The sequence below is a fragment of the Diabrotica undecimpunctata genome, chromosome 7, assembly GCF_040954645.1.
Source record: "Diabrotica undecimpunctata isolate CICGRU chromosome 7, icDiaUnde3, whole genome shotgun sequence".
NCBI lineage: Eukaryota > Metazoa > Arthropoda > Insecta > Coleoptera > Chrysomelidae > Diabrotica > Diabrotica undecimpunctata.
Window position 1 is genome coordinate 84,831,474 of NC_092809.1, and position 14,486 is coordinate 84,845,959.

General features: G+C 38.0%; 1 protein-coding gene across 1 annotated transcript; it reads left to right on the plus strand.

The window, feature by feature from the left end:
* Positions 1-7,985: 7,985 nt before the first annotated feature.
* On the plus strand, positions 7,986-9,227 carry LOC140446507 (uncharacterized). The gene has a single exon (XM_072539063.1). It carries the CDS (start codon positions 7,986-7,988, stop codon positions 9,225-9,227), a length of 1,242 nt encoding a protein of 413 aa, XP_072395164.1.
* Positions 9,228-14,486: the final 5,259 nt, after the last annotated feature.

Genomic DNA, 14,486 nt, shown 5'->3' on the forward strand with positions numbered 1-14,486 from the left:
GAGACTCTATATTAAGTACGGTGATTACTATACATATCTGATTCGAAATATCGCCGAAAAGTAACAGTATGTAAAATTTAAATTTTTAATGAAAAGTTAAAGATTAGCCAATCTTATGGGTTTCAAAAGAGAAGGATAAAGGGTAATGGGTAATGAATAATTAATTAATCGGCTAATTACCCGTTCAATATGATTTTTGTCAAATCGGTCCTTTTTAGGACCAACTATTCTAATTATGTCTATAAATATTAAGGGCATATCTAGAGATAAAGACACTTTACTTTACTTAATTTTATCAGACATGTGTACAGACAAAACCAGAAATAAAATAATAAAGAAGCTGTATACAAGATATCGTAAAACAATGGATGAAATAAAAGAAGTTCTCATTAATCGGATTCTTAAACGAAACGTATAAAGACATACTGACGTTAACAAAATACATTAGGAAATTTCCGCATATGAAAAAATACATCAAATTTGGTAATGAAATCCTTTTGTATCCATAAAGCTATTTTTAGAAAAGCACGTACCTACCAAAAACATTTATTTGATAGTATACATATCTATTACATACTGTAATGCGTATGAATGATAACAAAAATAAGGAGTCCCTATGAACCGTTTAAAACATACGCTGGAAATATACGGCTTAATCGCCTAGTTGCCAAACTATCGGAGCTTACTTAGACCGATATACTTATGGTTCCAATATACAGTGAAAAAGATCTGAACGACCCCTATAATATATACACGTGAACTAAGAGATATACATTCATGATACAGGACTACTTATGAGCTCCACAAAATTTTTAAAAATTATGAAACTACACATGTTAACGAATCGACAGAGTCAATGTTATGGAATAGTCAAGTAAGCTACGTGGTCAAGTGGACACCGATATACGGAGCTTACTTGACTATTCCATAATATTGACTCTGTCGATTCGTTAACATGTATAGTTTCATAATTTTTAAAAATTTTGTGGAGCTCATAAGTAGCCCTGTATCATGAATGTATATCGCTTAGTTCACGTGTATATATTATAGGGGTCGTTCAGATCTTTTTCACTGTATATTGGAACCATTAGTATATCGGTCTTAGTAAGCTCCGATAGTTTGGCAACTAGGCGATTAAGCCGTATATTTCCAGCTTATGTTCTAAACGGTTCATAGGGACTCCTTATTTTTGTTATCATTCATACGCATTACAGTATGTAATAGATATGTATACTATCAAATACCTGTTTTTGGTAGGTAGGTGCTTTTCTAAAAATAGCTTTATGGATACAAAAGGATTTCATTACCAAATTGGATGTATTTTTTCATATGTGGAAATTTCCTAATGTATTTTGTTAACGTCAGTATGTCTTTATACGTTTCGTTTAAGAATCCGATTAATAAGAACTTCTTTTATTTCATCCATTGTTTTACGATATCTTGTATACAGCTTCTTTATTATTTTATTTCTGGTTTTGTCTGTACACTATATATAATTCTAGATAGTTTATCTTAGAATAAATATTTAAGTGCTAAGATAGATATTTTTGTGTAAAAATTGGTAGTATTGCACAAAAAAGGATTCTGGTCGGCAACAGGAGAGAGAATGGCTCCTGGTATTAACGGAAATGTTAAGGTGACATGTGACATATGACAGCTTGGATGAGCAGTCACAATCATGTAAATCTGATCTAGGCATTTCAAAATTCTATGTAACTACGCATTGACCAAAGGTCCAACTGACACTACTACAGGAAATTAACTGATGAAATATGACATATAGAATATTTTAACTAGATTAATCTAGTTAATTTACTATAGTAGTGTCAGTTGGACCTTTGGTCAATGCTTAGTTACATAGAATTTTAAAATGCGCAGATTACATTTACATGATTGTGACTGCCCATCCAAGGTGTCATATGTCACATGTCACCTTAACATTTCCGTTAATACCGGGAGCCATTCTCTCTTCTGTTGTCGACCAGAATGTATCTTCGACTTTTTAAAATAATTTTAAACTGCTTGTCCTTGTCTAGTGTAGTGTTATGTTCAACTTTATGTTTAATTTTATGTTTATGACATTCTGCATTTATTGTTGGATAGCCCAAAATTGACGAAGTAAGTCTAAAACGTTAATCACAAAAAACTTTTATTATCCAATAACTTCGAGTCTTTATCGAGGTTAATCAATTTCTTCCTTTAAAAAAACGTTTCTTGGCTTATTTCAGATACCTCTGAAGATGTTCTAGGGAGCGAAAGTACTTGGGCAAGATTTAATTAATAAAACTGTGCTCGATATCTGCCTTTATTTTATCAAAGTTCATTTATTCGAGCATTCAACCTTGCATCTATTTTTTTATTGTGTTTAAAATATGATTTGGATTTTTTTCCACTTCAGCAACAACAGTTTTTGGTTGTGCAACATCAGATGTATCGTAATAAAAGTCCTAGTATTTACTGGTATGGGTTGTGTAAATGTTCTATTATCGGTAAAATTATATTAAGGATTATGTGCAGAAGTATTTTATATAGCTGACAAAATGAATATATTGACCGATAGCTTTTGTGGTCGTTGGAGTTTTTGCCAGGTTTAAGCAAGGTAACAACTTTGTCTTTGTTTTGCTTGTCTGCAGACTTTGGATATCAGCAATTGTTGTGTTTTTGGTAAAAATTTTATAATAAGCTTTGTGCTCAGATCCTCAATCAGGAACCGTAATATTGTTCATTATATACGTAGATAGTGGATCCAAGCTCAACATAGTTGAAAGGTTCCCTCAGCTGACTGGTTTTGTCCTCTCTCATTTAAGTTTTTCTTTACTTCTTTGAATTTTAAATTCCAAAAAATGTTAGAAGAATTATGCTCTGTATTTCTTTAGTGACATTATTTTTAACCGTGATTATTGATCTAAGATATTTAAAGTATTCCATACTTTCGAAATTTTAGTTGTTGACTTTATTATTTTATCTAGATGTATTGAATTGCTCTCTTCTCTTGATTCGCTTGTGTATTTGGTTTTCATTTTGTTGATTTTAAGTGAAACATTTTTCGTACTCTCTTCACTTTGTTAAAGATGTCGTTTGCGGATGGGAGAGAGTTTCTTATGAGATCAATATCATTAGCATATGCTAGGAGTGCTTTGTACCTTGGTCCATTAATGGATTGCATCTTAAATATGCGTTATTTCTATTTTAGTAAGCTGTTCATTAATTTTTTGAATATTTAAATCGAGAATCTGTATTTATTCGACTGTTTTATAACACAGTTTCTTGGCGCCTATTTTAATCTCTGTTTTTTTGGTTCGGTTATCATTATTACAAAGATTTTGCGGGATATCGACATACGGAACTCGGTGGTATGTCCTTAACGTTTCCATAACCAACGTTCGAAAATTTGTCTTACTGTAAAGTCATGACGATTTTACTAGCAATTAAGTGCTATTTAATAATAATAAAGTTCAAGCAACTAGACTGGGAAATAACAAATAGAGCAAAGAAATCAAACAATTTATATTATGCGTTAGCCCCAATAATGGGAAAAAGAGAACTTGCACGAGAAACAAGAATAAAAATATATAACACAATAGTGATACCGACTGTGCTCTATGCAAGTGAAAACTGGACAATTCTGGAAAAACATAAGAGCAGGATAAACGCAATGGAGATGAGACATCTAAGAAAGATAGTTGGAAAGACAAAATGGGATAGATTAAGCAACGAGACTATTAGGAGAATGGCCAACCAGGAACCGATAATGAACAAAATAGCAAAGAGACAAATGAACTGGTATGGGCATCTGATGAGGATGCAATCCAATAGAATAACAAGAAAAATTTATGAAGCAAAAAACATCGGAAAAAGAAAAAGAGGCAGACCAAGAAAAAAATGGATACAGCAAGTAGTAGAGGCGGGAAAACTTAAACAAAAATCACTCGAGGAATTGAAAATAATGGCAGGAAACAGGAAAGAATGGAAGAGGTGGGTAAATGAAAATTAAAATAGCTAGCCCAAATCCGACACCCTCATTAGGGTAAAAGGAAGGGGAGAAAGAAAGAAAGAAAGAAAGTTCAAGCAACAATTCCTATATGCATTAACTTGATACTGATATCTCTGCTCCCCGATCCCAGGTAGCAGTCAGGAAAACATTAACACTGCTACACTCATGCTTCCTATTATCCAACGATTAGCCAGTCCAGGACTATACGCCTTATTATAGTACTGATATTGCTTCTGCCCCTCATAAGTGAATATAATATTCAAGGAAGGTTTTGAAAATTTAATAGGATTTTGTATGTTAGAATATTATTTCTCTGAGAAAGTGAAGAATATCTATTTGCTATCCGGTTTAATCCATAGACTAAATATTAGAATGCTATAGAATAATGCTCCAAGTAGCAAAAAAAACGGTCTAATAGTCAGTAATCAGAAAACCAAATAAATGTTCTTTAACATACAAAGGAAAGGATGTAGAGTAGGGCATAACGTAACAATAAACCCATATAAATTTGAAAGATTGCAGCATTTTGGGTATCGTAGATTACGTTGTCACATAAGAAATAAAATGGAATATTCACGTAACTAACTGATGTATATATAACCCTTATAACACTTTTAAATCCAGAATTCTAATACGAATCCCTAAAATCAGGATATATAAAATAGTGATTAAACCAATGCTGTTGACTGGATACATGACGAGAACGCTGACAAAACAATGTAAGTAAAACTCAGGTATTAATTAGATCAGTATTACTAGAAAAGCCATTAGAAGTATTATTGAAGAAATGTGGAGCATATAGTGAAATCTAAAAATGGTAGAATAAGATATTCAGACAGTATCGAGCGAGAACATTATTGATGAGGAAACGGAGATCCATCGCTGAGAAAGTGAGAAACTAATTGCCACAAGCAAAGGGTACTTTGTAATAAAGTACTCTTACTCTAAAGCATAAGCATGTCTTTTCCTACTCTTTAAGTAAGTGATGGATTCGACCGTTACTTGATGGAAATTTATTTTATCTGACAATAAAACAGGTATGCGTTTACATGTTTTTTCAAGGTTAATCAATTTCTTCATTTAAAAAAAACGTTTCTTGGCTTATTTTAGATGCCCCTGAAGATGCTCTAGGGAGCTAAAGTATTTGGGCAAGATTTAATTAATAAAACTGTGCTCGATATCTGCCTTTATTTTATCAAAGTACAATAAAAATAGACTATGAATCAATTTTAAGCCAAATCACTGAAAGAGTCAGGTGTGCTCCTTCATAAATACCTTGAAGATAATTTGTATCACACATTGTCATTCACAGAACTTTGTTTAAAACTAAATGGCAAACTACAACCAGAAAAATATTATTCTTCTCAAACTTTTCAGCTAAAAATGGGAAGCACATCGTTCAACCCTTAAAACGTAGACGTAGACGTAGACGCTTGCACTCTACGCTTTTCCCTCCCTGGACTGTGTTTTTTACCTCGACGTCGGTGGGAGGGCCGAGTAACTAGTCTTGGTCCCTAGTATTACTCTGTGTAAAATACTGGGGAGCACGATCGGTGAAACTAAGAACAGTCCAATGTCCGGGGGCGTTGCGCCGGGTGGCCGCCGGACTTCGCCACCGGACGCTACAAGGCGCCGCAATAAGTCCCAATTGCGACGCCTTCCACCTTCTGACCCTTTCTATTCCTCACCCCCCGCAGGAGAAAACCTGATCAAAAATCCGATGGAGTAAACCAGCGGGAAAAAACCGGGAATCTAAGGTGTTAGAAACCGTGCCGAAGGATGAATGACCACACGACAGTTGGCCACGAACGGTTCCCTCGGGGCACCTGGCGAACCCCCGTTGTACGTAGCCTTACCACCACACGCGGGGCTCTGTGGTGGTGAAGAAGTATTTCCCTAGCTACTCGTGGGAACAAAATGTCACTAAACTATGTTACAAAAACCGCGGGCGACCCGAGCGGTAAATCGGGAAGACCGGACCAGGCCAGGAGGAGGATAAATTCCCTTCCTGACTCTAATACACTGAAAAGAAAGGCCAATTATGAAGACTTCCTCAAAGAAACCTACAAGAAAAAAACGTGCAGCGAGGCAATCGAGTTGATGGAATACCTCGAAGACCTAGGGAAACAACTGGGGAGGCTCACCAGCCTCATTCAAGAGTACCCCAATACTGCCAAACCGATTAAAGAAACCTATAGGCAGATTATTAAGAGACACGCGCTCCAAAAGATGGAGGACTACAAGAACTGGCTCCAGAGGAACTCAACAGAACCGGTGGAGCGGATGACGGTCGACATGGACACGCAAGTGGACATGGTCGATCACATGGACACAAGAGCGAAACCCGCCACAGTTGAATGCGGGACACAGACTGACGCGTGGCACGGCCCGCCGGCAGCGGTGAGAGTAACAAGCCTCGAAGGAGTCAGCACCTTTGCGGATTTCCAGAGGCACGTGAGGTATGACTGGCCCGATAGTATTTATAAGAAGACCACGGTGGAGATTATGAACCCCCTGCAGACGAAATGCTCCATAAAGGTGGTGGCCCTAGAGCCAAACGACCCACAGATGACATTCTCGGTACAGAGACTCTATAGGGACAGATACCCTGACCTTCCTACCCTTGAAGGGGACTTCGAGGTTATTGAGAGCACCACATCAATAAGAAGAGGGATGGAGAAGTGCACCAAGAAAGAAATGGTCATTAAAATAAGACCTAAGTCGGCGGAGGAACTCTGGCACGCACTTGAGCGTGTCAGGGATGAGGCCTCGCCGGAGGACTCCGTGGCATTACACCACGTGAGCTACATACCAGTAGTGGAACTTCGCAAAATGGCGGATATTATCTTTGCACAGACCCGAGGCACGACTGTTCAGATATTTACGACGGCCACGCGACGAGAACGACCAACGTACGGTTTTATCGTCTCTAAGAGTGACTTTACCTACTCCCAACTGTTGGAGGGAGTCGAGAAATCCGTCGGGAACTCAGAGGCTAAAGAGTCTATCCGTAGCATGCGCAGCACTCGCGACGGAAAGCTACTTATCACAATAGATAAAGATCAGGGTGCTGCCACGAAAATCAGAGAGGCCAACACGAAAACTGAGAATGGGCTTACCGCGAAACTGGTAGGAAATGAAAGAAACGTGATTATACATGTTAGAGGTATGACCGCTAATGTTGAGGAAGAACACATTAAGACGGCCATTCAGCGTGAGATCGGTAGATGGGAGCCGAGCTTCTCTGTAAAGCAAATTAGGCCAATGAGAAATTATACTAAGGCTGCAACTGTCATCCTCACGGCGCAAGCGGCTAAGAAGATTTTAGATCTTGGATATATTTAAAGGTGGGTCTCGTAAGATGTGAAGTGGAAAGAAGGTACGTCGTCAAAAGGTGTCAGAGATGCTGGTCGTATCAGCATGAAGCGACCAGATGTACCGGCCCGGACCGTAGCGGTATGTGCCACAGATGCGGAAAGGGAGGACATACCTTTGAGCAATGCAAAAAGGAGGAGCACAGTGTGGTCTGCAATGAAAAGCACCGCATTGGAAGCGGGAAATGTGGATCCTTTAGGGAGGCTCTGCAGAGGGCGAAGCTCGGTTCCCAGAATAGGGGTACGGAGGCCCCATTATTACAGGCGCAGCATACTGCACCTCGGAAAATACATAATATGGAAATCGTTCAGGAAGAACCATCCACCTCTGGAGAGGAGCGGGGAAAAATGGACGATGATGTATTTAACGGCGCTGCTTTCTCCTCGTTAATGGAGGAATTTAACTCATTATGTGAGGACACGGCGGAAGAACTCACACGTGTTAAGGTATCTTCGCGCTCGCGTTCGAACTCCCTCCCTCCTCCCCCCTCGGATAGGGACTCAATTGCCCCTACCTCTCCAACCCCTCAGGCGAGCGCGGTCATTGACCGGTGCGGATAGGTTGAAGAAACCCCCCTCATCAAGTGACCTAAACGGCTAGTGGTATAGACTCCAAAATGGCTTCGAACAGGTTGAAGACACTTAAGATCCTGCAAGTGAACATCGGTAGGGCCAAGGTGGCACACGACCTGATTTACGCTAAAGCCTTAGCAATAAATGCAGATCTTATAATAGTCCCCGAACCAAATGTGAATATCGTTAAGAAATTTGGTTGGATTACCGATACACGGTCAGATGTTGCCATCTACTTAATGAACAAACGTGTGCAAATCAGGAAGATAACGAAGAAAGAAGGTTTCGTTAAGGTAAACATGAACGACGTATCAATAATAGCCTGTTATATCTCACCTAACATTAACATTACACTATACCGAGAGAAGGTAGAAAATATCATTGAGGCGTCACTTAGAGAGAAACACTTTATAATCGTTGGCGATATAAACGCCAAATCCATTCTTTGGGGGTCCCCACGGAATGACAATAAAGGGGAAATATGGAATGAATGGATTTCTACGGCTGATTTAGTAGTGTTGAATAATGGTAAACATACTTTTGAAAGAGGAGTATCACGGAGTCATATAGACGTTACCCTAGCATCAAATCATTATGCCAACAAAATAAACAACTGGGATGTATTAGAGGATAATATTTTCACGTTCCACAAATACATCACCTTCGAGATTGGCACTAAGGTCACACCAGGAAATGGCAGAAGGACACTCGTTTTCAATAAAGTAAGAGTTACTGAAAATATAAGAAACTTACAAGAAGAAGCTACTGATTTTCCCACCTTTAGAAACGCGATCATTAGAGCACACAGACTAAGCAGTAAGAGTAAATATGTCACATACACCGTACCGTACTGGTGGAACGACGAAATACAACTAAAACGGGCAGAATGCCTGAGAATCAGGCGGATCGCACAAAGAGAGAGGACTCAGCAGACCAAGGAGGAATACAAAAGCGCCAAACAAGAATTAAACAAAATGATAAAAAGAGCCAAGCGTACCTGTTGGAAGAACCTGTGCGAGGCGCTGGAAAACGATGTATGGGGCCAAGCGTACAAAATAGCCACAAAAACGCTGAGATCCGAGATCCCGTACGATTTGTGCCACGATAAAAGACGGGAAATTGTGTGTACCCTCTTTCCCACAAAACAGATTACACCTTTCATACAGAATGAACAGATATGTCCGGCAGGCATTAGTACTGCAGAATTCACCAGAGCGGCAGAGTCCATTAAGATAGGTAAATCCCCTAGACCAGATCGTGTGCCGCTCACATCATTAATAGACTAGAGATCGCCGAGGTGTCGGCATACCTGGTAAATATCATAAAAAGATATCTAAGTGATAGACACCTAATTGTGGCAAAAAATGTAGAAATCAGTCTGACAGCCGGTGTACCGCAAGGATCCGTACTAGGCCCAACGTTATGGAATGTGTTATATAATGGGGTACTAGACATAGACTACGGTAGAAATAGCATGGCAATAGCCTATGCTGACGATTTAGCCATTTTAACAACGGGTGACAATTATTTGGAAGTCGCCGATGCAGTAAACAACTGCTTTGATAAAGTAAATAGGTGGATGATGAATAATGACTTAGAATTGTCGGGTGGAAAGACCGAACCGGTCATCCTTAAAGCCCCGAGAGACGGACCGGAATTGATCTTCCAGATAGGTAGCAATGAGCTTAAAGCAACCAACTGTGCTAAATATTTAGGTATAGATTTGGACAGAGGCTTGCGTTTCTCAAGCCATCTCTCAAGAGTGACCAAGAAGGCGGAAGCACAGACAGCAGCCATCCAGCGAATAATACCAAACTTAGGGGGGCCAAGCAGCAATAAAAGACTTTACCTACATATTGTGCAGTCGACCCTCCTATATGGAACCCCCGTCTGGATCGATGTCCTTAGATATAAAAAGTATAAAGATTTGTTAACAAGAGCACAGAGAAAACCTCTTCTTAAGGTCACGAGTGCGTACAGAACCACGTCCACGGTGGCCCTACAGACAATCGCGGGTACACTCCCCATTCACCTTCTGGCCAGAGAGCGGCAGTTGCTCTATGAAAACCAAAACGGCCACATCCCACAGACCAGAGCTACCATAAGGGAACAAATGCTTATAGAATGGCAAACGGAATGGGAGGCACAGACGACGAAAGCTCAATGGACCAAAACGCTCATCCCTGATGTGGTGGCGTGGTACCAATGTAAGTTTAAACGAGTGAATTACTACTTTACACAGTTTTTGACTGGACATGGATCTTTCAGGTCTTACACACATACTATCAAAAAATCCAACGATGATAGGTGCTCAACATGCGACGTAAAGGATGACGCGGAGCATTGCATTTTCCAATGTAATGTCTTCGCACCCGAACAAAATAGGCTGCTGAACAGGCTAGGAGCGATAACGCCCAATAACATAATGCAGATCGCGATGCTTAATAAACAGAATTTTGAGTACATAATAGACCACATCACAAAGATAATGAAAAGAAAGACCATGATAGAAAGAGCTGAACAAGCAAGATGAGGGAGGTGTCTTCCCGCACCTTACACTTTATCGGCACGTGCTGCGCAATCTTCGAAAATCGCCGCGTAACATAATAACGTAAGTACGTGATAACGCATAAACTGGGCTATGTATTGATAATAAAGGTTCTAAAAAAAAGTGATGGCCCTACTAGCCATTAAGCACGTACCCTACTATATTTTCTTTTTTCCTTTTCTCTCTCTCTCTCTCTCATTAGTCTGCGTACACCATCACTACTCCCGGTTTACAACGACAAGTATTATATTACATCTTCCTCGCCTGTAAAGAAACCGAACCTTCCCTATCTGCTACCCGTTTTCAGGATAGCAGCATAGGTAAATTGTACGATAATCTTGGCACAGTCCTAGCACATTCTGTCCAGACAGCGCAGGATACTCCCATGTTTCGTTCTCTAAGGAACTCCGGGGTATTCTGGGTCGAAGAAGGGGTGGTTTTAGTTGGTAGGCGACCGGCCAGGGGGGCATGCGGGGCACGAGGCCCTACACTGGGTAGCGTGCGTTAGCATGTGTCCCCTTCCGGATCGAGTCCAACAGTACTAGGGACACCTTCCCTAGTCCGTTTAGAACGTTTCCACCTCAGTCCAAAAAAAAAAAAAAAAAACTCTACGCTTTTGCTTCCGAATATACCTTGCCAGTATGGATGACACCAACACATACTTAATACGTAGATTTTGCTATAGTCAGCCAAATTCAGCGGATATTAAGACTCACATCCATACATAAGCTCTAGAATATCGTAGCTATCAATCCACCTAATATCCAAAGATAAGTAGCTAGAGAACAAAAGAAACCAAGTCTAGATTCGCAACATCCGCAAAAGAATAAGCTGCTCCTCGCCATCTGAACCCTCGAGAGGAATTTCCTTATGGTAGCTATCTGCCTAAAATCTTCCAGGACGGCTCTTGCCTGCAAACACCGGTTAACCTGTGTGAATGTGGGGTGGTACAAGATTCATCCCACCTACTTAGATGACTTTGCCCTTCAAATCGCTCTTTTCTGAAGTGACAAAGTTTAATTATTTGAACTGAACATATAAAGTACAGTCAGTAAGCTATTGCTTTTAAAAGTGATTGCAAATTTGACACTAACTCCACTTATATTGATTACATATTATCCCTAAATAGAAGATAAAACATTCAGAAGTATGTAATATTGGTGAAGTGGTATATTCTTGTTAGATAAATTCAGCATTCTTCCCTTTTTTGCGCATTACTACCAATTTTTACACAAAAATATCTATCTTAGCACTTAAATATTTATTCTAAGATAAACTATCTAGAATTATATATAGTACACAGACAAAACCAGAAATAAAATAATAAAGAAACTGTATACAAGATATCGTAAAACAATGGACGAAATAAAAGAAGTTCTTATTAATCGGATTCTTAAACGAAACGTATAAAGACATACTGACGTTAACAAAATACATTTCATAGGGACTCCTTATTTTTGTTATCATTCATACGCATTACAGTATGTAATAGATATGTATACTATCAAATACCTGTTTTTGGTAGGTAGGTGCTTTTCTAAAAATAGCTTTATGGATACAAAAGGATTTCATTACCAAATTGGATGTATTTTTTCATATGTGGAAATTTCCTAATGTATTTTGTTAACGTCAGTATGTCTTTATACGTTTCGTTTAAGAATCCGATTAATAAGAACTTCTTTTATTTCATCCATTGTTTTACGATATCTTGTATACAGCTTCTGTATTATTTTATTTCTGGTTTTGTCTGTACACTATATATAATTCTAGATAGTTTATCTTAGAATAAATATTTAAGTGCTAAGATAGATATGCTAGTTATTATAGCGTATATAATGTCGTATGTTAATTCCATTTTATTTAACAACAAAATACTAAAAACTTTGTTTTCAAAACTTACACCAAATTAATTGTATCTTATCACTACAGCTGTTTCGGCAGAGTGCCTTTCTCAAGTCTCAAGTTTCTCGACTCCATCAATCATCTATTGTATTTCTTATCAAGATTTTGAAGCAGCTGTGCTCCATTAGTCCATTTTTGTTGTTTTTGTCACTGTTCTCTTTTTTCTTTATTGTCATCATTACGTAGCGCTACAACACTGGGTGGGTCTTCGCTAACTACAACTTTTTTCCAAGTTGATCGATTTTCCACGAATCTTCAATGAAATGTTAATTTTCTAAGATATGATTGGATGTTTTCTCTCCATTGTATACTGAGACACCCAAGTGGCATTCTTCTGTGCCAAGTTTCTTCCATACCAGTTTTACATGTTTGATATCTTGGCGTCTATGCATGTGTCCGATCTACCATAAGCGCTTTATTTTCCTGAACAATATCGTTATAAGAGCTTTCTTTATTCAGTATATGGTATTCGTATTCTATACGGATTTGTAGTGATATAATAATGAGTTTAAAAAATTTTAGAAGAATTATGCTCTGTATTTCTATAGTGACATTATTTTTAACCGTGATAATTGATCTAAGATATTTAAAGTATTCCATACTTTCGAAATTTTAGTTGTTGACTTTATTATTTTATCTAGATGTATTGAATTGCTCTCTTCTCTTGATTCGCTTGTATTTGGTTTTCATTTTGTTGATTTTAAGTGAAACATTTTTCGTACTCTCTTCACTTTGTTAAAGATGTCGTTTGCGGACGGGAGAGAGTTTCTTATGGGATCAATATCATTAGCATATGCTAGGAGTGCTTTGTACCTTGATCCATTAATGGATTGCATCTTAAATATGCGTTATTTCTATTTTAGTAAGCTGTTCATTAATTTTTTGAATATTTAAATCGAGAATCTGTATTTTTTCGACTGTTTTATAACACAGTTTCTTGGTGCCTATTTTAATCTCTGTTTTTTTGGTTCGGTTATCATTATTACAAAGATTTTGCGGGATATCGACATACGGAACTCGGTGGTATGTCCTTAACGTTTCCATAACCAACGTTCGAAAATTTGTCTTACTGTAAAGTCATGACGATTTTACTAGCAATTAAATGCTATTTAATAATAATAAAGTTCAAGCAACAATTCCTATATGCATTAACTTGGTACTGATATATCTGCTCCCCGATCTCAGGTAGCAGTCAGGAAAACATTAACACTGCTACACTCATGCTTCCTATTATCCAACGATTAGCCAGTCCAGGACTATACGCCTTATTATAGTACTGATATTGCTTCTGCCCCTCATAAGTGAATATAATATTCAAGGAAGGTTTTGAAAATTTAATAGGATTTTGTATGTTAGAATATTATTTCTCTGAGAAAGTGAAGAATATCTATTTGCTATCCGGTTTAATCCATAGATTAAATATTAGAATGCTATAGAATAATGCTCCAAGCAGCAAAAAAACGGTCTAATAGTCAGTAATCAGAAAACCAAATAAATGTTCTGTAACATACAAAGGAAAGGATGTAGAGTAGGGCATAACGTAACAATAAACCCATATAAATTTGAAAGATTGAGGCATTTTGGGTATCGTAGATTACGTTGTCACATAAGAAATAAAATGGAATATTCACGTAACTAACTGATGTATATATAACCCTTATAACACTTTTAAATCCAGAATTCTAATACGAATCCCTAAAACCAGGATATATAAAATAGTGATTAAACCAATGCTATTGACTGGATACATGACGAGAACGCTGACAAAACAATGTAAGTAAAACTCAGGTATTAATTAGATCAGTATTACTAGAAAAGCCATTAGAAGTATTATTGAAGAAATGTAGAGCATATAGTGAAATCTAAAAATGGTAGAATAAGATATTCAGACAGTATCGAGCGAGAACATTATTGATGAGGAAAGGGAGATCCATCGCTGAGAAAGTGAGAAACTAATTGCCACAAGCAAAGGGTACTTTGTAATAAAGTACTCTTACTCTAAAGCATAAGCATGTCTTTTCCTACTCTTTAAGTAAGTGATGGATTCGACCGTTACTTGATGGAAATTTATTTTATCTGACAATAAAACAGGTAT